We start from the raw sequence: 27,881 nt of genomic DNA, 5'->3' as shown, positions 1-27,881 counted from the left end.
ACTTCCTTGACTTTTAACCAATTAAAATTAGCTCCACCATTTCTAGCAAGAAGAGAAGTCAAATATCCTAACCAGGTCGATGCCAGAAACTTATTGTTTGCTAGAACAAATGTGCAATTTTTCTGTAGCTTGCTAAAGGACCTTTAAACAGATATTATTGAGGGTATTTATAATTTAGACTTGTGCACCCTTTTTATGTTTTATGAAATGCATTAAAGCTGTTTATTGTCATCATTTCAAGCTCCAAATGAATGTGATATTTGTGTCTTTGATGTGCACTTCTGTCCATTTGTCAACAAACCGAGCAGATCTGCACTAGAATGACAGATCCTACCTCTATCCCATCTTTTCCATGTCTCCTCTCAGCCTCCTCCTCTGATAGACCAACACAGCCGTACTCCAGTGGGGTGAACACTGTCGTGGCCACCTGTCACACAGACATACAAACACAAGTGGAAAGCTTACAGTTTTCCAAAATGACTTGTTATTTCTTCTGGAAATTTAAATTACAAAACTGGCAAAATGTCACACGTTATGTTATGTATCTATGTTTATTTTAATACTGAAAGAAATGCTCCATTGCTTATTTTAAAAGCATCATATAGAAAATATGATGCATGTGAAAATATTTATATATGAATATACATTTAGGATTACAAATAAAACAAACCTTGAATCTGCTCTGAACACAACCACTGTAATAAACCCTTTGCTGAAGCTTGTTGACAGATGTGTACATAAACCCAGATTGAGGAAGAATGATGCCATTGTGGAAAATGCTGGCACATTATGCTATGAATCATCCTAGGCTAGCGGTTCGAGAGAGGGGAGGTTCAGATGAGAGACCAACCAAATAACAGCTTCACACTGGCAGAAACCAATAAACACAAAAAGCCACGAGTGCTGAAGGGACTTATTACTGTTACTGTGCCTTACGCTGTCATAGTTCATGAGGTCGGCGCTGTGACCGACCAGCCTGTGGGCAAGGAGCTTTCCCGCCTTAATGGCAGTTGGGGTCAACTCAGGACGACCCTAAAACAAAAGAAATTTCAAGTTACTCCAATATACCTGCAGCATGACTAGCATTTATTTATATCGTATGTTAGGCTGTGTTGACGTTTGAGTAAGCGTTGTAAAAGTAATAACAGGTCAAAGACTTATATTGACAGTTTAATAATGTATACATGAGGATAAAGTTAAAGGGTACAACAAAGATAAACTTTTTTTTTTAAAGGCCTATTAGCAAACATATTAAATGCTCAATTTAATGACAAGTTAATTATGATTACATAAAAAAACGTTTATAATCCTGTGTTAGCCCCTCATGCCCACAGGTTGCTTGGAAGAGTGCTTATAATAAGATATTTATGAGCTTCAATAAGAATGGAGTATAGTACTGAATCATCTTTCTTAATGCTCAGCTCTTTGTCTTTGCTGGTAAACACCTGCATAGGCAGGGGGATTGCTGCAGATGAGGAAAAATTGGATTTGAACTCATACTCAGTGACTGATACTTGATGTACCCATGCGGTGCCCTTTACTGCACAAGTATTCACACCCCGTGAACGTTCCCACATTGTCATGTTACAGTCTCAGTCATCAGTGTATTTCATTGGGATTATATGCGATAGACGGGCACATCAGAGTACATAATTGTAAAGTTGAAAGAAAATGTAACATTGTTTTTAAAATGTACGATGTTTCGATTCGGTCACAGCTTCAAGTGTTTGTCTTGACCAGCTTTGAACATCTAGAAACTGAAATGTTCGTCATTATTCTTCACATAATAGTTGAAGCCCAGTCAGACTAGATGGATGCATCTCTGAACATCATATTAGTCTTTCTGACGATTCTTGATTGGATCATGTTCTGGAATTTGACTAGGCCATACTAACACAATGTGTTAGAATGGCACCTAGTTCCATCTATATTCCTATCCAGTCTACCCAGCTACCCTGCTGAAAAAAAACATCCAAACAGCATGATGCAGCCACCACGGTGGAGGTGGTGTGTTCAGGGTCCATAAAGGCCAGATGTACAGTGTGTGTCCTATTCTCCTACCTGAAGAGTGGATCTCCACAGCTACTCCAGACTAACCATGGCCCTCTTGGCTGATTCTCTGATAGGTTTAGGTGGAAGGCCATGTCTTGGTAGTTTAGCAGTTGCCTCAAACTCTTTCCATTTTCAGATATATGGAATATGAAATAATGCTTTATAACCTAACATGCTCCTAACTTCTCCACAACTTTCTCCCCTACGTGTCTGCTGTGCTACTTGCTCTCCATGATGCTGTTTGTTCTCTAATGCTCCCAAAAAAAAAAAAACTCTGAGGCCTTCACAGAACAGCTGGCTTTATGCTGAGATTAATGATACAACAATTCTGAGACAATTGGCTGCATTGGATTTTTATTTAGGGGTATCAGAGTAAAGGAGACTGGACACAAATGCACACCTCACATCAGGATGGATTGAATCAAATCCAATCCAAGTAAAACACACTGGCCTTTGTGGTTGTTATGTGATCAAATGTGAGGGGTATGAATACTTTGGCAAGGCACTGTTGTGTTAGAAATGAAAGGTTTGCAACATTTGATCTCTGGCCAATTAAAAAAAAAAACTACATCTACATGCAAACAGACATAAATGATGAAAAAAATGATATTACATCATTTCAGTCTCTAATAATACAAAGCAGTGCAATCATTTGGAAAATCTTTTCCTCTGTGCGTTTTCCTTTAGTGTTTGGGCGGCTTGCCAACAGACAGATGTATAGCCATGGAGATGCACATCCACCTGAGGAGTTCAGGAAACAGTAGGGCTGCAGGGCAGATTTAAAGACATGACTTCAACTTGTTAATTACCAACACACATCCTGTTGTCAGCAAACATCTCCCGCGCCTCTGCACGTATATGGATGTGTGCTTCAGCATTCCAGCCACTGTTTACAAGTCAGACAGAATGCATCATCGAAATGAAGTTTTTGGTCATCTTAAAAAAAAAAATTCTGTGAAATAATTTTAACACACTAACTAAATACTAGTCTACTAGCTTTTACCTACAGAGGGAAACAATGTATCTGTTGCTGTGAAAAGCTAAAAGACAGACGAGAGAAAGACTTATCAAAGCGAGCCATCAATCACAGTGTGTGTGTGTATGTGTGTGTGTGTGTGTCATGAGACCTGGGAGGCAGGAAGGAAGCTCACAGTCGGTTGTGGTAGAAAAAACAATGCTGACATGCAGCAAGTTTAACTTATAATAACACAGTGCGAGTCCCAGAGATTCTACCATGCTTTTGCAGGATCACATTATTCAGGTTATGGCAGGTGAGGAAATAAAATAATTGTTAGCCTCTGACCATAAACCTAACTCACCTAGGTCTTTTTTTTTTTTTATCATACAGTGTACTAAGACGCTATGAAAATTAGCAAATTTTTTAGGCTTTTATTGTGGAGCTAGTAAGAAGGCAAACTGAGTTTTCCCAGACAGACTTTAGTATTTTCTAAATGGTAAAATGTGTAAATTAAGGCTATATGCTAGGCTAAACCATTGCCCCTGCTTGATTTTACCAAACAATTTACTTTGCATGGAGGCACAAAGCTGGAATTATATACAAAAAAAAAAAGGCAATTTGGACCCCGACTGAATAAAATGTGGCAACGACTCAACAAGCAAGAAGTCCAACTTTAGAAAGACTATCAGGTATTAAGACCGACTGAACGCTAAATGTTTTAGCTGCAGGCATTTTAAACAAACCTTTTGCCTGTAAATGGCTGGGAATACTTTTACCTTCCACAAGTATTCCCAACCTTTTCACGTTTTCTCTTATAAAAACAGCAAACGTGGATGTTTTTTATTGGAATGTTGTGTGAAAGGCTGACAAGTTGAAGGAAAATGAGACATGGCCTTCACAAAGTGTTCACAAATAAAACCATGAAAAGTATTGGACACATTTGTACTCAGCTTCCTCTGAGTCAGAACTTTGTAGAATGGTCATTTTCAGCTGGAGCTCTTTTGAGTACATCTCTAGCAGCTTTGCACATCTAAAGATTAAAAACAGCTCAATGCTGGATGGAGAATATCTCTAATCGTCAATTTACAAGTCTCTTCTACAAATAATTGTATTTAGGTCTGGGCTTTGACTGGCACACAAATGTTTACATCATAAGCATTCCTGTCTAGCTCTGGCTTTAGGATTATTGTCCTACTAGAAGATGAACTTCTGATCCAATTTTTTTCCAAGTTCCTAAGAGATCGTCTTCCAGGCTTCCCCATCGTTCCATCAGCTCTTCCCAGCATTCCTGTTCCTGCTGAGGACAAGCATCTTCAAAGTATGATGTTGCCTCCACCATGTTTCATGGTGGTATGGTGTGTTCCAGGTAATGTGCAATGTCAGCTTTTTGCGACACATGGTATTTTGCATGCAGCTCAAAAAGTTCACTTTGGTCTCATCTGAGCAGGTCTCATTCTTTCGGGTTTGCTGTGATCCCTGCATGGCTTGAGGCAAACAGGACTTATTCTGGTTTAGTTCTTGTCACTGTTCCATAAAGGGCAGATTTGTGAAGTGCTTAAATAATAGCTGTGCTGTCAACAGATTCTTCCATCTGAGTTGTGGATCTCTGCACGGCACCCTTTACAGATTTTTATTAGTAAAATATTTGAAAATAAAAGTTTCAGTTTCCTTCCACTTTACAATTAAGCACAACTTTGAGTTGGTCTACAACAAAAAAGTCCAAAGGAACACACTGAAGTTTGTGTTTTAATGTGGCAAAGTGGGAAAATATTTAAAGGGTATAACTACTTTGAAAGCCCTACACCTATCATATAGCAGGTGAAAACAAAACCTGTAACTAAACTAGTTTGAAATGGTTACTTTTGGTTTAATAAGACACACCTGGGCCAGTTGTATGAAAAGTGTTTCCAGTTTCCTGGATGGGCATGGTCTTCTGTGGCATCTTGTGTTTTTGTAGTCATAATTACAATCATTAATCGTAGGTTGCTTCTCCTCTTGCAATTGTTATCAGAACTGTTTCTGCTGTCAGCCTGTCGTCTGCTGACAACACCTACCTCACTGATGTCACCGAAAGCGTAGACGTTTGGCACCGAGGTAGATTCGTCAGGGCCTACAAGTATTTTCCCCGACTGCTTGTTGAGCTGCACACCCAGCTTGTCGAGGCCAAGGGCTTTGGTTTCAGGAGCTCTTCCTGATGAGGAACCAACAGAGGGGAAAATAGGAGTTTTACAAACACATTTGCTCAGGCCACAATTCAAACAATCACTTATCCTGATTATGCGCTCTCATTAAAAAAGGTTTTATGTCAATCCATTTAATCTTTAGCCAAACTAACAGAGTATTGGTGATACAAAACACAAAACAAGATCCCCCAAGATGAATTTTGGGTTATACCAGGCTTGTAGATATGCAACAAGAGAAAGATGTAGACCCAGTAATGCATTCCTAAGGCCTGCTGTCGCGTATAGCTATAGAAACTTTAATTCATTGCCAATATAAAGCTGAATGCTAAACTCAACACCTTTGATTGAATGATCTGGGATAAAGTCTTCAAATATAAGTTTCATTAACATCCTGAAATCCCAACTGATAATCATAGTCATCAAGCAACATCTGGCCAGCTGAGGAGCTGAGCTATAGAGGAAGGGGCAGCTGAGGGGCAGCTGGGAATGGGGATCCTGCAGACCCCACGGGACATCCCGAGGTGCAAATTCTGACACGTTCTGGGCAGATGACTGACCGATGCTGTCGACAGCAGGTCTCCATGGTGATGGAGCTTGGGCCAGATGCTCCACCCTCCTGAACACAGCTCCTCACAACCTGTCTGGGCAGCATAATAAACAGCCAGGGCCTGAGGAACCCATGTAGATGCTATCGGACAGCAAGAATAACAAACCCCCGAGACCCCTCTTCCTGGCTGGAGCCGAAGGACAACGTCCTTCCCCCCATTTCTCAGACCTGGAGAGGGGGGCTTCAGGGAGCTGTCTAGTTCTCCACAACGTGTGCGGGTGAATGGGACAGAACACACAGAGAGAGCAGAGAGGAGAGAAGGGAAGTCAGCCAGTCAGGACCAATTCCCTACGGCTGGACTTCTAAATATTTTCCTGTCTTTAAGAACAAAACACTGCAATGAATGACATCCTCCAACTACACTGGGTACTAGTGAACCTTTGGGATTTTGTGGTTATAGAGTTATTAAAAATGAGCTCATTGATAAAATGTTTTTTTTTTAATGCTTTGTACAACCAAGGTGCAAGCTACTCCCCAGCATGAAGATGCTGTATTACTTGCGTCACCGTGGGTTTTACATAGACATGGATGTTAGACATAACCTCGCCTTCAAGCTTGAATAATATTAGCAGCTGCCCACATGGACAAGCCCAATAAGGTTTCAAAGCTAGGAACACAATGCCAACTGCTAATGTGGTGGTAGTAACATCCTGAGGGTTCATCTATCCTCAGGTGATACCGGGTCCAGTGCTGGTTCTGCAGTACTCAAGATTACCTGCCTTCAGCTAACACCACCTAACACTTCTAGTTGGATACATTATTCTGAAGTCTTTGGTTTGTCTGTTCGACTCGTTAACAGCTCGTCAGGCGGACTAACTGGATGACTGGCTTGTAGCTGAGTGTCTGCTTCCATTCAGTAAAACTGCTAAAATATTAAACACTGAGGTTTTCACCTGAAGCCCTTGACCTACAGACTTTAGAAAGCCTGGCCACTCCTTCACAGACAGCTGCGGGATGAGCTGCAGCACAATGACTGTCTCACTGGGTGACAAACGATGTACACCCACACCTTCCTGCAAACCTTCAAAATAAGAGCCTTAAACATGCACCCTGGAGTTCAAATGTCAAATTCTAAAGCTCAAAATACACTACAAGATCTTCTCGGCTCGTTAAAGCACAGTCTTACTTAATACTAGATGAACTGTCTGTGTTTGTGACTGTCATGAACACCTAACAAGCAACAACCAATGGAATTATGCATCAGCCTTTTTACACAGATATTCATTGTGGCGGCCCCATTTCACTCTGAAATTACCGCCACTTTCTTAAAAAATATATACATTTTGCGAATTGAGAAGTTATTAAATTCTTTTGGAATTGAACCTTTTCCCCATGGTAATCTCACTGAAACACTCACAGAAATATAGAAAACATTTAGTGCTGGCTATAGAATTAATATGTAATAACTATGTAATACAAAACCCTGAATCAGTAAGCAACATTTATGATTCAATCTTTCATTTGTTACATCCCTGCTTATGCTCTACATCTGCATAAGAAGAGACAGAAATCTGATGTTTTAGGATGTAATACTGAGGTAGCGAAAAAACTGTAAAGGTTTGGATGCACCCGAACATTGTTTCAGCAGTGCCACCAGTTAGACTGCAGCCCAAGAGTAATAGGATTGTAGCAATCATTTTAAAAATGGTATGGCATTAATTTGGTCTTTGTTTGGTCAACAGTCCTAATGCATCAATAAAAGCCCGAAATTGATATATTCATGCTGATAATGAGTGGATGTAAACTTATCACGGCCACTATGGAAAATAAGCAGTGAGTAACGAGTCATTCATCTAACAAAATATTTTTTAAAAGCAGTTTCGTTACACTCAAGGGATTCTGGATGACTTATGTTTTATTCTTTAATATTGTTTCATTCAGCAAAAAGATTTACACAAATTATAATCTTAAGGTCCTAATGTAATAATAAAGCTATACTACAGCATTTATTAGAGTGTACATCTTTTAAAAGGCGTGCTACCCGTAACACTTTGGTGATTTGTTTGGCCATATGTGATTCAGGCTTCACAACTTTAACAAAATCACATTGTTGCATCCCAGATTGGACTTTTGTACCTCCAGCTTTGTAAGACTGAGGTTACTTCATTATTAAACAGTACTGTAGTACTGCTGCTGCAAGCTGAGCCTTGCAGTTAGTGGACAACAGGCTGGCCAGTGACAGACTTGGCAGAGCTGTTGATGCAGTCACACAACCGACCAAGTTGGCCAATCTGAACAAAGCCTGTTGTGACATAAAGAGGAAGCTAAACGGCCACACCAAATGTCTGAGAGAGCTGGAAGCTTATCTGATCGAACAAATGAACACAGACAAAACGGAGAGCAATGTGACGGCAGCTTGTTATTGCTGGGGTGGAATGGATCATGCACACTGCCGCAAGACGTGATGATAATGTGTTTCATTTCAAGCCAAAAAAGATTTTAAGACGCAGACTGATGTGGGGCTACAGAGAAGAAAACTGTAGCATCTATGGTTTGTAATCGGTATCAAGGAAAAGGGAGGTGTCCTGCAATTTAAAAGTAAGAAAATTGCCTTACAGAAAATTAAATCAGCCGGTAGAAATTAGTTGTGAGCCAGATAAGAGACAACCACGAGCAGCCGGGTATTAATAGAGCCAGCATGAGTTTATGTTACATGAACATGTAAAGGCATTCTACCCAAATCCCATTTTCCTGGTAAACTCTGACAGAAAGGAACAAGAACAGAATTTTCTGCCAACAGATCGGTAAGAACAGTGGCTTTTTTCGCTGGATAAAAAAAACATGTAAATGATTAAAGGTTACATCCCACAATTATCTGCACCATTTTAGCCACATTGTTAGTGCTAAGTGTTGGGAGCTGGATCTACGAGTCACATGTGCTCATCAACATGGTCATGATGAAGAACGTTATGTGAAGACCGGCTGCCGTAACGTCATGAAATAATTTCAGATATCTAAATGTTCATTTAAATATAAGTAAAAGCCTAAAAATAGTGTAATTTTTATAATTGTGTATTTTGGGCCCATTCAAGTTAGTTTTGTATTTGCTTGAGGAACTGGGAGCAGTTTGTACCTAAATCATCTCTCGATCATAATGACTGAGGAGCATCAGGGGTTCATTTCCATGTACTCTACTGCATTCACATCTAATCAGGCACTTTATGATCTTCAACAATCTCAATTCTCTTCAGTACGTTTGTGCAAATCGAACCTAGTTTTGAATACTAAAAAACAAAACTTATGCTGTACCCTCTACCCATATATCAAGCAGTTAAAAATGCCTAGTATATAATTTGAGGATTTTTATCTGTATGTTTTTGCTCTATTACAAAGTTTTAATAAATGTTGTGGAAACATTTTAACACATCTGCATCCTGAAGATCAGGAAAGTGTTATTCTGAAGACTGTATTCTGTGGACACATAGAGGAATATGTGTGTGTGTGTTTCATTTATAGACATCAACACAAAGTAGCAGATACACTCACCAAATTACATAAAGGAGGATTTGTTCTGAATGCGGCTGTCCATGTCTGGTTGGTTTTGTCCTTTCAGCTATTTCAGAAAAACCCCGCGGTCTCTAGTAATCAGAGTCCCTGTTAATTCTTTCCCGGCTCTTTGTTGGCTCAGAACCAAAAGAAAAAGATTTTTCTGTGTGTGTGTGTGTGTGTGTTGTATTTTACTGCCATCATCTGTCCCAGGACATTCTTGTAAATAACATTCTCTGGATCTTTCCAGCTAAAATAAATCATAAATTTTAAAAAATGATAGATAAATCGATCAACGTGACCCTGAGAGCATCTGTTGGGTAGAAAGAGTTGCTGAAATGCTCAAATTCTAAACCTCCCTTACTTGATAACATTTAACTCTAAAAAGTAATTAAATAAATGGACAAGCTATAAAAGAATGTGTGAGTGATGTTTGAGAAGCTGGGCTTTATTGTATATAGTTACTGTGTAACTGACTGTGTTCTGGACCAGGTCCCAAGTGGCCATTTGAGAAGTTTAGGAACTTCCACACAAACCTAATCTTTTTAGGAAGTCGACTCTTGTATAAAACAGAGAAGCAAATACCCTTTAAAAATAAGGAAATATGTTTAATGACATCCTTTGGCAGAGTAGAGGGCAGCAGGGGCAGAGACTCTAGTGTCCAACATCATTACGCAGACAGGAAGTTTGGAAATGTTCTGTTTCCTGCCGTGTTTGTGTGGCCACACCTGGATGTCAGGAAGGAGCAGGGGAAAGGTGGAGGGACGCGCAGCCATTGAGAAGGATGTGGTAGACAGTGGTGATACTGTCCCCTGTTGCCCCTCTGGCCTTTAATAACTCCACAGAGATCTGGAACCCCAGTCTGGCTCCTTCATGGAGGCCAGAGCAAAAGGAAGTGGCCTTGTGCTCATAACTCCTACATACGCACATCAAAGAGCGCAGGCCGCATTGTTGCCGGTTCTCACTGAACCGTATGGGAACAAAACCTCTCCTTTATAAGCATGTTGCCATCACAAGGTAACGCCAAAACAGAGGAAGCTGCTGTGACGAATTCTGTAAGATTTTGGAACTGCTTTGAGTTAATGTGAAGATGAAGAAAGTTGATTTTTTTTACCAACATAAATAAAATGTAATAAAGATAAACCAAAAAGAATTCTGTCGCCTCACAGATGATTAGAACAAGACGAATTTCACCTCGATCATCTGAAAGCTACAAATACCGTGTTGTTCCCGATCAGTGAAGCCTACTATACCCAAGCACTGAGAAACTGCACTGTTACTGAGTGAAGAAGACTCTGTTAGCTAGTTTTAGTATCCGTGTTTAAAATGTGGAGGCATGTCAGCTGCTGCTTCAGGCTGCTACAACAGAAGAGTAAGACCAGAGCAGGAAGTTGACCATATTTGCCAAAGTTACTCTGCTTCTTCCTTCAGAAAAGTCCCATTTTATCTGTCATGGGAGATGTTGCATTCAGAAGCGTTGGTCGTTGTTTGGGAATGTTAGGTAAAGGTTTTACTACTCTATAAGAACACACACACACAAGGATTCATCTTAGTAATCCTCAAATCCTGCTAATCGCTAATAGATTCATATGCAATAAATTAGAATATGTGTTCCAACGAGGCTCGTTTGTCAGATTAAAAGTAACTTTAAAAATAATAATCTTTAAGCAGGTTTTAAACATACTTTTTATTAAGCCCACATTTCTGCATTAAAATGTTTTTTATTGGTCCGATGTAATATTCTATTCTTAAAGGTCGTGCTTTTATTAGCTGTAAGTGGAAAAACATCATAATTACAAATATGGGCTGTGTGTGTAAATTATCTATGTCATGTGTTTCCCATAGTGAACTGAGTTACTGAAATATATGAACTTTTCAATATTCTAATTTACTTATTATGACTGTATGAAGAAACTAAAAACACATTTACAATGTCAACGCTGCAACTTTGAACCGAAACAAACAATCTACTGTTTAACTGCAGAGCTGTGTAAGACTCATCTCTCACACATGTGCTGGTCCAGAAAGCATTATACAGAGTATTATGGGATGTATGGCTCCTAATTGGAATCAACTAAAACTGGTGTCAGCAGGTGAACGTTTTACACAATCTGTGATCAGATATCAGCAACAATATCTCTGATCTGTGCATATATGTTCTTAAACCTAACGGTTCCAACAAATGATGGCAAAATTCAACGATTTTTAATGAATCCAGCAAGCACATGGTATGCAGCATTTCACACAGGTCATCCATGTGTTTCTCTCAGCAGCAGTCTTCAGCCAGGACAAGGAAGAAGGAACAACATTTCAGCTGCAGGGTCGCACGCATCCTTGTCCCTGTCACACGTACCGAGCAATGATTCCCCTACACCCCTCCTTACATGCCTGATCTAAAATAAAGTAAAAGCCTTACAGTCAGGTTTTCGGAAGTGTTGCTTTTAAATGGGTTTGATACAAATACACCGGCTGCTGCGGCCCTGACAGATGTTCCTTCCACTGTGAACCATTCTGCTGGTGGAAAAGGAGACATGATAGAATAACAGTGAAAAAGAGGAAGATGACTGCAGGTGCTGGTAGGCAGAGGGCCGCAGACCCGGCGGGCAATGACAGATGCGAGGTTGGTTTCCGCAGAGCTGGCATGGGCAGGAAGGCGCAGAGACAGAACAAAGAGGGGAACGTGGTGACCCGCGCCTGGGTGCATCCTGCTCCGTCCTGCCCTTCTCCAACTGGGGAGCCCGCAGTAAGCGGCTAACACTTCCCCTGCCTATTCCCATCACTTAGGCTTTATTACTTTGTTTTCAGGCTAGATTCATCTAGTGCATGCTGACACTGCACTTTTTTAAGGATGACAAAGGACCTGGTGGAAGGGACCACGGAGTCAGTGGAAAATGCTACAATGTTTGCAAAAGTCCTTATATCCCGTTAATTGTTTCACGTTTGCATGGGTTACAACTGCAAACATCTAAGTATTTATTGGGATTTTATTGGATAGACCAACACAAAGCAATGCAAATTTTTTAAGTAAATTGTACATTTTTCATAAAAGTTTTACATATAAATCTGAAGAGTGTCCTGCATTTGTATTCAGCCCCCTACATTCTGACACCCATGATTGAAATCTAGATAAACCAACTTCAGAAGTTTCCAAATTGGTAAAGAGAGCCTGTTTTTTTCCCTCAATATAATTACAACTGTTTTGTGAAGACACCAGAGATTTGCTAAAAGACAAGTTGACTATTAGTCTATACTAGAAATAAGGCCTTAATGAAGGAGTGGCAAGAAGAAAGCCGTAAGTAGTCCTGTTTAAAGTTTGTAACAAGCCATGTAGAGAACAGGGAGGAAGAAGGAGTGCTTTCTGTGGCGGAAAACTAACACTGCACATCACCTTAAACACACTATCTCCACAGTGAAATATGGTGGTGGAAGCATCATGCTGTGGGGATGCTTTCTTCAGCAGGTGGAGCTGGATGGAGATGATAGGAAGATGGATGGAGCTAATTACAGGACAATCCTGGAAGAAAACTAGTTGGAAGCCGCAAACGACTTGAAACTGGGGCAGAACTTCATACGACAGCAGGACAACAACCCTAAACAAACAGCCAGAGCTACAAAGAAATAATTTTAATCACTTATTAGAATGGCCCAACGAAAGTCCAGAAATTGTGACATGAGTTGAAAATTGATGTTCACAGACATTCCATTAAAACTGCCTCAGCTCGAGCTAAACCTGCAGAACTTGTAGGGACATAGTCCAAATAACTGGAAGCTGTAACTGCATTGAAAGAGGGTTCTGCGAAATAATAACTCTGGGTGCTGAATACAAATTCATGGCACAATTGTTAAATACTCATTTTTAAAAGAAAAAAAGAAACCTATGATTCATTTTCCTTCCACTTCACAATTAAGCACTACCTTGTGTCGGTCTTTCACAAACAAAAACCAAATTAAATTCATTGAACTTTTTCAAGTACATTATTCAGAGTAAAGCCATTGCCAGAGTAACATTTTTTATTTTAATCTGGTTCTGGATTATCAGGCCACATAGATGTGTTTTTGAGATTAAGATGCACCCAAGCACTCAAAGGATGCAAACACACGTTCAAAAACACGATTCCTTACACAAGAACTCACCGACTGCCCATAACACAGAGTCGTAGGTGTCTTTGTGCTCCCTGCCTGTCTCCGTGTCGCTCCACGTCACCTGCAGGGTCCCTGAGGAGAGCTTGTCCACTCTTTTCGGCACAGACCTCCACATGAACCTGGTCCCATAAGCTTCCATGTAATCCGTCACGAGACCTGCCATTTGCTGAACAAAGTGAGACACGTTATCTACTTTTAGAGGGGACCAGATTTACACTCTAGATCTTCTGAACATGCAGACTGTTTGTGAAGGACATACCTGATCAAAACCCCGGAGGGCGACGCTGCGAACCATCACTGTGGTGTCCAAGCCAATGCCTGTTAGGAAGCCGGCACACTCGAGAGCAACATCTGTGTTAAGCCACGTTGAGGATAGCAGTAGTGTCCTTGATTATGATTGTTTTTTCTAAAATAAAAATGTTAAATATGATATTTAAAGATATTGGGGAAAATGACAACATGATTCTTTTACATACTTTGAGTATTTGTTTCCTCACAGTCCAGACAGAATTCTGGCTCCTACAGTTTGGATTTTCACACGGCATGCAGATCAACCAACTAACTAAAGACACTCCTGGTCTAAACTTACTGTGTTTATAAAGCAGAAGGATTTCAGGAGAGAAGCTTGGTAATGATCTGAAGGGAGTTGGGTCACCAAGAACACCAATGGCAATTCCTTACATGTGTAGGGACCAAAAGTCCCAACACATGTCCTACCACCATGCTTGCCTACAAAGATTTCTCCATAGAATTCTAAGTAATGAGTTTTTTTGGGTCTCAAACGCTTATTTCATCCACTGTAGGTGAAAATGACCAGTATAGACTTAATTCAGACTGAAAAAAGAATTACATTGGCTTAAAATAAGTGTTAAACAAATTATTTACAACCAATAATTTGTCTAGTGCCCAATGTCACCTATTCCTCAAATCCTGTACAATGTCTGTTGAAGTCTGGCAGACCAAACACAAGGGCTTCTTACACACACACACACACACACCCCCAAGGCAGATTAAGGATACAGCTGGCTCCAACCACGAGTCTGCAATACAAAGACAGAGCTCTTAAAAGGATTACCAACACAATAAGATACATTTCATTATTCTTCAGTACACTTTAGCCAAATAAAACAACATTAACCCTAACTTGCATGTGTCTTCTTCCAAATCCTAGAATTAGAGAGGTGATGAATTACAAGGCCTCCTAACCTCAGGGGTGTGAAGAGAACAGAGAAAACCAGGAGAGTAAAACCTACAGATTTATGTGTGTGGTCCAGGCGAATCTCTGCTGAAATCCAGCAAAAAGATCAGTGGTGCTGAGGAGGGCTAATTGGAAGCATTTAGGATGATCCCTGCAGATGACATGTGTAACATGTTCAGGGCTTAAATCCACATGTCGGCCTGCTGAGTGAAGTCCGTCACCTGTATGGACATCCCCCATTTTCTCAGTTGCTTTCAGCAACACCAAACCAGACCCCGTTCCCTTTATGACTGCTCCAGCTGACAGATGTAGCTGCCTGTGGGACATCCTGCCCTTGTCCATGTTAACCCCGGCCACTAAAAGCCCCAACGATTGCCCTGCTTCGATTAGGACATGGCTTAAAAAACAAAGAGCTTTATTGTGGTCCAAACCCTTCATCAGAGAGGATACGTCTCAGTCACCCAGTTTCAATATGTTTTATTGTGTTTTACAAATCTACAAAGCAGTGACATACACTCTTACTGGTAGATTATATCATGGAACAGGGATGTACAAGAATGTATTCAGGTATTCATTAAAACATAATGGACAAATAGGAAGCAAGGACTGTGGTCAAAGCAGGCAATTAAATGGAGACAGACAAGCTCAAGTTTGTCCCTCCATGGTGCAGCAGGGTAAGTCCAGTCTTTGAAACGGTGGCCTAAGATTCGAATGCATCAGGAAAGGCATCTGGCGTAAAAACTTGCCAAGTCTATGTGCAACGTGTAATCAATTGCTGTGGCAACCCCTGCATAAGGGAGTAGCTGAAAGGACTCATCAGTCAAGTTCAACCTTCATCTGAAGTCGTCCAAAATCTAAAACTTGGTAAAACTCTTTTGGTTTTCTTCCCTGTAGCAACCTGACAGCTCCTTACTGAGGGAGGTTTGTTCTGATCTGTGTTCCAATTCCTGTTGGGCAACTCTTCAAAAAGCCCCATCACTGATAAGCATTACAATATCGCATTCTTGTGTATCTCTCACCAAGTAGGTTGACATTGTTGCTATAGCCTGAGCTTAGTCCAAGGCCATATGTTTTTATTCCACTAATTAAAGGCTTTTATTTGAGATTATTGTGGATCATGTCTGAAATGCATGCATCTTACTTCGAAGACTAAAGTACTAACAACTCGGCTTTAAGTTTTTCTCTGTTTTCTCATCTGTGAATAAAACAGATTCTGACATCTGTGTTAAAAAGCACCTATCCATACGTCAGGAATCAGTGATGAAATCTCTTTTCTCGATTGAAAGGTCAAGGGAAAACTTTAATAAAGATGATATTTTCCTAGTAACAAGTCGCATCAAAACCAACCACTCCCAGGATTTTCAACAACCAGTTGCCTAACACTTAAATGGATTTATGGGGGAGAATGAGGAATGATATTTTCTCCGATCAATCCATTAAAGTGTGTGTCTCTAACCTTATTTTTACTTAACACAACTGTTAATCCTGGGAGTGGTTGGATTCAAACTACTACCTCTAGCAAAAAACCTGCAACACCTTTTCCATGTCTTATAAGACTGCACATGACTGCAGTTATCCTGCTTGGAGCATCTCGAACATTTTTGAGATCTGAGTAAACGTTATATTATATAGATATTTGAAATTCCATGATGAGATGAAGTCAATATTTTTTATCCTTGGAATATTTGTTGTGTATTTTGTAGGAAATTTTAGTTTGTCAGTTATACAAAATCCATCCTGGGTGTCTTTTACATTTTAAAAGTAGTTTCACCACAACGGGGCAGTAAGGATAAACCTATACCAAAGAAAATTCAGGCTGGATACTGTTATTGAGGTGTACCAAGGTTATAACAAGTTTTCTCTCATTATTTGAGACATAGAGTAGCACAGGGCCGCCCCTCCCCCACATGTTGCTACACCCTCCCAGACAGCTGGCCTAAAGGAGACTACTACGCTTTCCCCTTGTTTAGAACACACAAATAAGGCTGCTAAAAAAATATTTCTGATTGCAGACAGCCGTGGCTCAAAGATTAAATACGTGGCTTCAGCATAATTGTTAAGCAGCTAAATGCAGGGTGATGCATGAGCAGGGAGCTCGACAAATTAACCAACTAATACCGTAAAGCTTGTTGTCTTTACGGTACTCTGTACCGAGCAGAACGGTATTATATCTGGACAATAAGCAATTGAGTACTACTCAGTTCTGTGTTTTTGCTTTTGTCTGTGTATTATTATAACAGTAATAACCAGTGTCCTATGATTTAAGTAGGTTAGTCGATGAGTTTTTCTGCTTAAAAACAACTGACCATGTTATATGTTTTAAATTTGTGTAAACAAAAAGGGAACCTGTGTTATTTTTATTCCTTCCAAAGACAAAGTTTCTCTAACTTAACATTCTAAAAATTGTATTATTGACTTTATATTTAACAAGGAAGTCTAGTCTTTCATGTATGGATGTGGTAAACGTTGGGGTTTAAAACCAAGCTGGCAGCTGGTTGAACATTTGCTTTCTCTTTGCGCAGATTAAATATATTTGGTGTCTAAGTTCTTAGTGATTTTTAAACTTTCGTCCCTAAAACCACGTTGGCTGTTCACGCTGACCTTCAGTTAGACCACTTCCTCCACACGCCTTGTGTTTTCCCTTGATAGCATGATGAAGGGATCCAATTCTGGACTTCAGCCCCAAGGCTAAATCTGTCATTTAACTGTGTGTGTGCGTGTGTGTGTAAGTATGCTTGAGGAATCACTACACACCCGTCCCTCACCCGTTACCTCACACACCCATCCTGCCTGCAGAAACAACTCCTTGGACTTCACCTGCATAGCTGATGGCTTGACAGACCAAAACATCTTAAGTTCAAGCGTTCCTCTGTGTTTAAGATTCTTCATAGAACGATCCACTGCTGAAACACAGCTAACGCCACCTTCGCCTGCAGGGAGGTAGAGCGCTCCCCTAACCTCCACGCTTTTACATCAAAGCACTTCCTCTGCTCAAGTAGCCTCAAAAATGTCTTGACTGAGTAAAAGCTGCAGGTACAGTGATGCATTTACGTTAAGGAATTTTCTATATTTCATCATATAGACAGTTTCTTTTAAAAGTATTCACCCCCTTCGGTTTTTCCCAATTTTGTAAGTTTAATTCCACAAAGTTAAATATTTTCTAGTATTTTTTTTATCTAATCACAAAGTTGCAAAACCTGTGAAGCAGAAGGAATATTATACATGTTTCAAAATATTTTACAAGCAAAAATCAGAAAAGTGTGGCGTAAAGATGTATTCAGCTTTCCAGAGGGAATACTTTGTAGATGTAGCTTTTGCAGTAGTTACTGTTCCTTTTGGGGCTTGTCTGAGACTAAGGTTTATACAAAATAACAAAATCTTAGTCAGATTGCATGGAGAGTTTCTGTAAACAGCAATTTTGGAGTCTTGCCACAGATTCTCAATAGGATAAAGGTGTGGACTTTGAATAGGTCATTCTATCCCATGAATATGCTAAGATCTAAACCATTCCGTTGTAGCCCTGACTCCATGTTTAGTACCGACCTGCCTCTGACAGGTTCTCTTCCAGACTCACCCTGTGTTCAACTCTCCATCTTTCCATCAACTCTGATCAGCTGCCCAGTCTCGGCTGAAGAAAACCATTCCCACAACATAAGTTAAGTGTGATGTGCAGTGTTGGTCTGGACCAGAGCACCTTCTTCCACATGTTTGCTGCGTCCCCTACAAGGCTTTTCGCAAACTGCAAACAGGACTTTTTATGTTTGTTTCTTCATTTTTTTACTATAGTTTTCTCCTAGCCACTCTTCCGTAAAGGTCAGATGTGTTTGGTACATGCCTAATAGTTGTCCTATTGACAGACTTTCCTACCTGAGCTGTGGATCTTTGCCGCTACTCCAGTGTTACCATGGAGATCATGGCTGCTTCCCTGATCAATGTTTGTCTTGCTCAGTTCAGGTGGATGGTCATGTCTCGGTAGGTTTGCTGCTGTGCCACACTCTACCCATTTTCAGATAATGGAATGAACAGTGCTCCTTGAGATTGTCAAAGTTTGGTGTTTTGGTTTATCCCTCCCTGTCTTCTGTGTTCCTTAGTCTTCATGATGCAGTTTGTTCTCTGATGTTCTCTAACATACCTCTGAGGCCTTCGCAGAACAGTTGGATTTATACTGAGATTAAATTACAGAGGTAGACTGTTTACCAATGTCAAAATACACGCACACAAATGAAAACAATCAGAACATTTTGTGCTTCCTCGTCCTCAGGTGCAGACAAATTACATGTACAAAGTGCTTAAATATCGAAATACTTATTTCCTTTTATCTCTCATCACGTTGCAAACAGCCTCCGCAGCCCAGGTATACCACAACCGCTAGTCACCGTGCGTGTGACGTGCCAAGAGGAAACGTCAGGGAAGGCCCAATTAACCAGGCGATGACAGCAGCTAAATGGCTGGATTAAAGGGCTTGTTCTGTAAAGGTCAGGATGCACGCTGCTAATCTGAATCATGAGGCGAAGACAGGCTGACAGGAAGTCAGAAAAACATACTGCACGTCCCTGTTGAAAGATAACGCTGCGTGACAGTGGGATGTGCTTTGTCAGTGAGCAAAGCAGTGCTGTGGGTAGAAGGTAGCACTAAAAGTCTCAGGGTCAGATGGTCGGTTTACTCAGCGCTCCATATAGAGTCAGAATATATACACCAAATACAATAAAAGCATGAAAGAAAGAGCCTTTACGTTTTTCCAGGAGCCCTTTTCAGCCAAAAGATGTCATCACTGGTGATGCCGTGCTCCACTGCTCCAGGAATCTGCAAAAAATAAAACTGTGAACAAAAAACAACAAGAGAAAAAAGTGTTCTTTCTAAAATCAACCATTTTTACACGGTGAAGCTACAGCGTATACCAAAGTAACCATATCAGTGTCTGCCAGGTGACAGAAACACAGAGCGGATTTTTTTTAGGACCGTAGAAGTGTTTCGTTACTTGTGTGGGGTACTTGGGTCGTCCACCTGTGGCGATCACAATGTTCTTGGCAGTCAGGATCGTCTGCAGGAAAGGAGACGGAAATGTGAGCTAATTGTTTTTGTTCATATTCAAAAGCAACAAGGAAATGTCAAATAAAACGGAGTGGTCTCTATAGTGACCAGTATGAAGTTGATGACAGAAAAACTGTGAAACCAGTCAAACAATGCAGACGGGAGGCAGACGAGAGTCCTGGGATTCTATTTTTTTTTCAATTCAAAGTATGATTTAACTAAGAAAAACAAAGAATGTTGATTGTTCAATAACCTACAAAGCTGGAACGGTGCAAAATGGCAGGAATATTAGTCCCTTAGTTCTGCTGTTTATTTAGAAGAAACATCACAACAATGAAAACAATTTGATTCGACTTGACTTTTTGTGCTCAGCTTCTTGTGGGCTTTAATGAACAGTGGATGCAAGCTAAAGTTCCAGAACATAGTGTGTGTGTTAATGCAGCCTTAGGTGGGTTTCCAATGCAGGAACCTTTTCAGGAACCAGTGTAGGTGCAGGAACCAGGACCAAATCAGGACTGGTACAGTCTATTTAAACCCCATTCTATCAGCTTCAGGGGATGTCATTTACATAACCGGTCCAGATTTCAGACCCCAGTCAAAACACACAACACAAAAAACAGCAGAGGTAGATCTAGAGAAAAAACCTTGAGGCCCCCATAGTGGAAATGGATCCTTGTATTCAGGATCCAAAACCATTTTAATTTCAAAATTCCAGACTTAGAGCCTGTCTAAACTAACACAGATATGTTGGAAAGTGGACATTTTATGCTGCTTTTGCAATTCTCATCAATTTACAAACACATTTTTCAGTGAGGAAAACACACTTCATTCACACTTTTCAAAGAGGAGATTCTAACAACCCATGCAGACTTGACAAAGACGAGTGTTTATAAGTAGCAAAGTGGGGATAATATACTTGATACATGCATATATTGTTGCTTTGTGCATAAAACCACAGGAGAAGAGCTGTTATTGTTACTTTTTCCACCACTATTTCACTTCGCCCTCATTATGACAAACTTAAACTTCAAACAAGTGCTGGAAATGTTTCTGACTCAGAGGAAATGGTCAAAAACATCCCATTCAGCATGGCTTTACCTATGCTCTGAATGTTCTTCATTTAAACTTTCTTTTAATCACTGCTACCTACTGAGATGCCATGGGGATTTCAGTGTTTCTGTTGGAATTTCAGAGCCAATGTGGATGCAGATATCGTAAAAATGAAACCAAGACTTTAAAATGTTTTCATTAAGTATTTAAGGTAAATTTTCAGTAAATGTTTGTTAAGTGTTTGTGTTTGCTCCGTATGTGTTCACAGACCATGAAGAAAACAACCGTACCATAAAACTTAGTTCATCACCTATGACTTCTCAACGTAGTACTTTTCACCTTTGTTCCCAATATGTTGTCTTTATATTATCGATGTAAACCGAAGTTGAGAGTCTTGAAAGGTGCTTATAAATAAAACATATTGTTATTATTACTGCCTGTCCAGCACCTGTGATCCTCTACAGAACGTCTCATTTATAAATGGATGGGTTGATGAATGTTAACCCAAACCCTTTCCTATGTTCTAATTTAAAACAAAATGAAATAAAACGGCACACCTCCTTTCCTGCTTTGCTCAGACCTCTCACTGTGTGTTCATCCAGCATACTGCCTTTGAGGTTCAGATATTTTACCTTCCTGCAAAACACAAAACATAAGAGTATTACCACATTACACAATGAAGGGTTCAGAGGGACAAGTTAGTCTAAGAAAACATGCAAAAAATGTCCCCTATCATGAGTGGAAAAACAGAAAAGAAAGAAACCTTGCGGAAGCATCCTTACAAATCTGATTCTGAGCAAATGATCTCATCGGACTGAAAAGTTTACCAACTGCTCACCCTCCAGCAGGCACTCTATCAACGTGCGGCTTCTGCTGCTGATCAGTCCTGCAGCAGTGTGTGCAACACATGTGTAGAGCCCTGGGCAAGCTCATGTGATGACAAAAACAGAAACGCGGTAGGTCGAAAACCAATCAACAACAAATAAACACGGAACTCCTCAGAGTGAAGCAGTCTGTGGTTGAGACAAGAAAACCAAGAAATCTACTGAAGAAATACTATGAGGTGTCAACAGTCTAAACACAGATGATGGAAATGCACCAAGAAATTTAGCTGATGACAAGAGAACTATTTACAGCTTGATCAGCCCTTATTCTGATCAAAGAAAGCACCACGGCTAAGTGCTAGCAGGTCGAGCTAACCACAACACTCTTCAGAGTGAACGCTGGTACTGAGTGAAAAGGTCAAAGGTAGCTATTTTCAGTATCGATGAAGTGTTCAAAAATGAAGTTAGACGAAGAACACTGATGTACAAGGCTTTAAAAAAGGAAAACTGTTTTCTACAACAAGTCAGGAAATGACAGATACATTCAGGCAACAACAGAAAGACTGGATTTATTTGAGTGTTTCTTGCTTTCCTTTTAAGCTTCTAACCTCTGTCTGCTATGAAACAGGCTGGAATGGAAATGCTGACGTCCTTTTGGAAATCTCAAAGGTCAGTTAAGGATCTAGACACATAGAGACTCCTATGCTGTTTTAGCAATGCATGCTGGGAAACCCACTATCATCACTAATGTAAGACCCTAAAGACAGCTTAAAACATTACCTTGTAATCATTTAGTCTTAGTTTGAAAATATTACTAAAATTATTTTAACAAAGACCTCTTTATCAACATGAGATCACTCACAGTTGGAAGGCTAGAAATGTAGATTTTAAGAGCTGTTCTTAAATCTTCTTAAATTTGAGAAACAAGAAACTTATCAAATTGGTACTAACATCTCAAAAACCAGATAATCAGCTAGAAAACAAATTGGTACATCTCTAATAGGGCTGCATGATCCTCGGGAAACCTAACATCGCCACACTTTTGTTGAATATTGTGATGAAAATATTGATTATGATCAACCCAAACTCATCATAATCATAAAAATATTCCCAGCGCTCTCCCTAAGCTTTAGGATCTCAGTTATCAAGATCAAGGACAGCGATTGGTCACCGAAGCATCGACCCAAATACATTATTAGAAAGCAACATGTTTATCCATGGCGCTTGAAATACAGCTGCCTAACTAATTATGTATCCAAGTAGTCCTTTGCAATTGAGATTTGAAGCATTTTGCTACAACTGCAATCTTATATATCTTGCAGCTCTAATATAAAGTAGAGTTTTTTTTTTATCTGGAGAGAATAAATTTATATTCATTATGATATTTCATACCTCAAACATGTGCTCTTATTCACTCATTATCTTCTTTATTTTAAATGTTTGAATGAATGAATGCAATAAGGCCGTAATAGTAAAGTCAACAGGTTCCTTAGAAAGAAAGTTAGAGTCTCTTTTGTCACTTACTTGTCTTGGAGCTGGACTCTGTGGCCCCAGTTTAAAGATCTGACATGGTTCTGGACTGCCTCTGCCATTGTAGCCCTGGAAAACATCCCAGAGTTTTTAATGATAACTCACTTTAAATTAAAACATCTTTTTACGTTGACTCCTTGCTTATCCGCTTGCGATTTTCTTAACAGGTTGAAATTACACTAAAACAATGTGTTATGCTAAGTTTCTATTCTGATAAGATTTAAAATTTGTTATGAGGAAAAAAAAACATATCACAGTAGACTCTTAACATCAAGCTGGAGGGGTGTTTTCCTCCAACTACACCACAAGATGGTGCTGTTCACTAATAAGCAAATTTAATCTAATGAATAAATCACCTGATAAGTTGTGCAGAATCCTGTTAAACAGCTACCATTTGGGCATAAGTAGGGGAATCTCACATAATGCTTGGTTAAGAAAGCATTTCCTCGAGAAAACAACGTATTTCCACACAGATGTTGCACTAGTCATGCTTACCAGTCATGGTGGACTGTCTCGGGCATCTGCCAGCCGTACTTCTTTGCATCTTTGATGGCGGTCCCAAGGAGAGCAGCCTGATGCATGAGCTTCTTAGGAATGCAGCCAACATTGACACATGTGCCACCAAGAGCCCACTTGGTTCCTGTTTGACCCAAAATTAACTGCATTTAGAGAATATACCTTTTGAAACCCCCATGTTTGGAGAAAATTATGTACAAAGTATTTTACCTTTAGCAGTCGGTTCCACATAATCTAGAACAGCGACTTTCTGTCCTAGCTGTGCCGCTGTGCAATGTGGATTAACAATGTGTTTTTTAGATGGAAATTAGATCAGGTATCTGACAAAGGATTATATACATCGGAAAACAGGCAAAAAGGCTCACCTTCTTTGGAGCAGGCCAGGCCTCCAGAACCACCACCAATAACCACCAAGTCATAGTCATACCTCCCTGTGAGATGATACTGAATAATGACCACCAGAAACTGTCACAAACGTTTTTCACATTTTATCATTTTTTTAACCACAAGCATCAAAACATTTGCATTACATGTGATAGAATGAGTTATGCTTCCTAATAATGTTCTTTACAATTGTAGTAAAAATCTGAAAAGTGTGGTATGCATATGTACTGCGCCTCATTTAATCTAATACCTCTATATAAAGTCCAGTGCATCTGATTCCTAATTAGGAAACATTACATCTGTGTATAATTTAATCTCAGCTTTGAAAATGTCACAGGACTATTAAATCCAGCTTATTTGTAAACCTAGCGAGACTCAGACGAAGGTCATCCGTCTAAACTGACTGAAAGGGTAGAGGCTCATGGCAACTGTGGATGAGCTCCAGAGATCCACAACTCGTGTGGGTGAAACTGTCAAAAAGGACAGCTAATATTCATGATCTTTACAGAAAATTAAAGAAACAGATGAGACCGCAAATGAACTTTTTAGCTTACATGCAAAACTCTGTATTGGAAAACTAACACTGCACATCACCCTCTCCACTGTGAAACAAGGTAGTGGAATTAGAACAGCAAAATATTTTAAGTCGCAATCCACATCACAATATCAGTGTGTGGAAAAATCACAATTGCATAGGATTGCTTCTGCGCAATATTGGGTTGGATATTATATTTGACCTTTCTGACTATCACACCACATATAAATAATATATTTGGCCAGTTGGATGGACTCTAATTGCCCTTAAAGTGTGGGCTAATCAAAATCACAATTATAATTTTCAGCAATAATATTGTAACTAAATGTTTTCCTAGTTTTCATATTTTTAATAGTATTTAGTATTATTATAACTTTGACAGTTTAATTAGTTTAAACTAATGCTTGTTCATGTTTGAATGGTCAAATGTTGAAAATTCCTTAATTGCTGTTAGCTTTCAGGACTAACATTTAGCTATCTTACAAAGAAGAATGCAACATTAAATGTGGAATGTTTTTAGAGACCCCAAAGGACTTGCAGCTGCAGCACTACAACGAGTTGCCTCAGAGGGCCTGAATACAAATGCAAACCACACTGTTCAGATTTTTATTAGTAACAAATATAAAAATAAATATCATTTTCCTTCAACTTTTCAGTTGTGCATTACTTCGTGTTGCTCTAATAGAAAACATCTTGTACGAGAATAAAGGCAGTGACATCATATTACCTTCTAATAAAGCTGTGTTACTAGTTTACAGACAGGCGGGTGTTGAGAAACTGTACAGTTCGCACCTTGGCTCCAATATCACATATAAAACAATATTTAAGAAAGATGAGCTTTTAAAGGAATACAACTAGTATGTAAAGGCAGACGAAGTTACAAAAGCCACCGAAGCGTTTTAAAATCTATGCGTCAAGCACAGTGTAGAAATAGACATGGTCCAGCCGGTCTACACAAGCGCTTCTGAATAATAGAATGTCCGTTACCTGTAAAGTTTCTGGTAAAAACCAGCAAACCTTTCAATCCTTTCCACCTATGTCTGCCTCTACAGAGGGCAGCCATGATGTTATTGTGGAAGGACCCCGGACCGGAAAGGTTGGTTACAGAATTGCCTGAAATAAATTACTCTAATTTTAAAGGAAGAAAATTGAAATTTGATTGCATTTCTACGACGGAGTATTAGTGCCAGAATAAAACAAATTGTTTTTTGGAAATTACGAGAATATAGACATAATATTAGGTCTACGAGAATAAAGTCCTAATAATACCAGAATAAAGTAATAAATAGGGGCAGGTGCTCAAGTGGAGAAAAAGGCATATCGTGCAGCTCATCTTCTTCTTCTTTCTTTTTTTTTAATGGCGGTTTGCAAACAGCTTTTAGGTGCATTACCGCCACCTTCCAGATTGGAGTATGGACCAGACGTTTAACTATTATAATCTTCCCATAATACCTGTTCTTAGAAAACTAAAAATACTGTTAAAAATTACATCCCCAGATGATCTCTGAAACAAGTCCCTAATGTCTAATTTATTTTTATTCCTACTTAAATCTCTAAGTAATACCTCTCTTTCCTGAACATATTTATTACATTCTAAAAAAATATGTTGCACTATTTGTAATTTTCCACAATAATTACAACAACCTGTATGTTTATTCATCATTTTAAGAGTACTATTTAATCCTGTATCTCCAACCTTATTCTAGATATAACATCTTCTTCTTTTTTACTTCTATTACATTTCCTAAATTCCCCAACGTTTTTTTGGATGCTATAATAAAATCTAGCATTGCCTCCTCTATCCCACTGTTCTTGCCATTTTTTCTTGATATACATTTTAATAATATTCTTTACCTCATTTTTACTTATTTTAATATTTATATCAACCATATTCTTTTTTGCTGCACTCTTAGCAAAACTATCAGCCAACTCATTTCCTACCACACCAATGTGGGCAGGAATCCAAACTAGTTTAACGTGAGAACCATAATTTGTAATCCTAAAAATTGTATTATATCCAATATAATATCTTGCCTTGATTCTGAATTTAACTCTAGAATACTTATTAATGCACTACTTGAATCTGAACAAATTAAAACCTCCCTCTGTTTTGTTTCCTCAATCCATTTTAAAGCCATTAAAACAGCCATTAATTCATCTGTATACACTGTCAATTTATCTGTTATTCTTTTATTTCTCATAATATTTAAATCAGGAATTACAAATGCTATACCTACTTTATCATTTAATATTTTAGAAGCATCTGTATATATTTGTATATATTCTGAATATTCTTTTTCTATATAACTTTCCACCTCTTTCCTTCCTAACTGTCTCCCTTTTTTCAGTAAGTTTAAATCAACTTCAGCCTGTTCAAAGATCCATGATGGAATAACAGGAATAACAACCACAGGACTAAGTAAAATGTCATCTATTCCAACATCTTTTATTTTATTTATTATTATCCATCCAAAACTATTAATTTGTTTCTTTATTTTTTCTTGACAAGGTTGCAGCGAAACATATGGAAGATGACCTTCATTATGTCCTTTAATATTTGTCCAGTAAATTGTGGCTAATTGTTCTCTCCTGAGCTCCAGTGGCATCTCCCCCATCTCAACTTGTAGAGCTGAAACTGGAGTACTGGAGTACTGGAGTACTCCGCAACAAAGTCTTAATGCCTGATATTGTATTCTATCAATTTTTTTTAATATACTATTTGATGCTGAATTGTATAAAATACATCCATAATCAAATATTGATCAAATTAGTCCAATATAAATAGTTTTTAATGCTTTCCTATCTGCTCCCCATTCTTTACCTCTCAAACATCTCATTATATTATATTTAATTTATTTTTTACTTTTTCCAACTATTTTACCAACATGTATCTTCCATGTAAGTTTTTTATCAAACCAGATACCCAAATATTTCATTTGATCTATAATTTCTATAACATTCCCATATAATTTGAGATTTACATTACTATTTAATTTCCTATTTGTAAAAACAACAACTTTAGATTTGGATGTTGAGAACCTAAATCCCCATTCTAAAGCCCAAGCTTCTACACTATTTAAGGCCTCTTGTAATTTCATATTTACAAATTCTATATTTCTTCCCCTCTTCCAAATAATACCATAATCTGCAAATAATGAAACACCAAAAGATTTATCTATACTACTAAAAATATCATTAATCATTATAATAAATAGCATAGGACTTATTATACTACCTTGGGGAGTACCATTTTCAACTTGATATTTTGAACTTATTTCCCCACCTATTTTACTCTATCAGTTAAGAAATTTTTTATCCATCTATATATTTTACCCCTTATACCTATTTGTTTTATTTTAATCAACAGCCCTTCTTTCCATAACA

The 27,881-nt window shown here is 38.9% G+C and overlaps 1 protein-coding gene across 4 annotated transcripts in view; it reads right to left on the bottom strand.

Moving 5' to 3' along the window:
- txnrd2.2 (thioredoxin reductase 2, tandem duplicate 2) overlaps window positions 1–25,826 on the bottom strand; it is a 31,575-nt gene extending 5,749 nt beyond the window's left edge. The window contains exons 1-14 of one of the 4 annotated variants that reach the window (XM_047381703.1): window positions 25,485–25,826; window positions 23,944–24,009; window positions 23,789–23,845; window positions 23,558–23,702; window positions 23,057–23,131; window positions 21,266–21,344; window positions 19,606–19,668; window positions 19,360–19,430; window positions 14,450–14,469; window positions 13,689–13,780; window positions 13,421–13,595; window positions 5,065–5,201; window positions 937–1,032; window positions 335–427 (exon numbers count right to left, since the gene is read on the bottom strand). In XM_047381703.1, coding sequence (XP_047237659.1) covers window positions 335–427; window positions 937–1,032; window positions 5,065–5,201; window positions 13,421–13,595; window positions 13,689–13,780; window positions 14,450–14,469; window positions 19,360–19,430; window positions 19,606–19,668; window positions 21,266–21,344; window positions 23,057–23,131; window positions 23,558–23,702; window positions 23,789–23,845; window positions 23,944–24,009; window positions 25,485–25,560 — 1,245 coding nt within the window. In that variant the 5' untranslated portion in view covers window positions 25,561–25,826. Of the gene's footprint in view, window positions 1–334; window positions 428–936; window positions 1,033–2,265; window positions 2,819–5,064; window positions 5,202–13,420; window positions 13,596–13,688; window positions 13,781–14,449; window positions 14,470–19,359; window positions 19,431–19,605; window positions 19,669–21,265; window positions 21,345–23,056; window positions 23,132–23,557; window positions 23,703–23,788; window positions 23,846–23,943; window positions 24,010–25,224; window positions 25,416–25,484 lie in introns of those variants that run through there. The other 3 variants (XM_047381701.1, XM_047381702.1, XM_047381704.1) reach the window with 3 other exon arrangements.
- Window positions 25,827–27,881: the final 2,055 nt, after the last annotated feature.

This window comes from Girardinichthys multiradiatus, chromosome 12, assembly GCF_021462225.1.
Source record: "Girardinichthys multiradiatus isolate DD_20200921_A chromosome 12, DD_fGirMul_XY1, whole genome shotgun sequence".
Taxonomy (NCBI): Eukaryota; Metazoa; Chordata; class Actinopteri; order Cyprinodontiformes; family Goodeidae; genus Girardinichthys; species Girardinichthys multiradiatus.
Note: the sequence above shows the minus strand (reverse complement) of the source record. Positions and strands in the feature narration are given on the sequence as shown.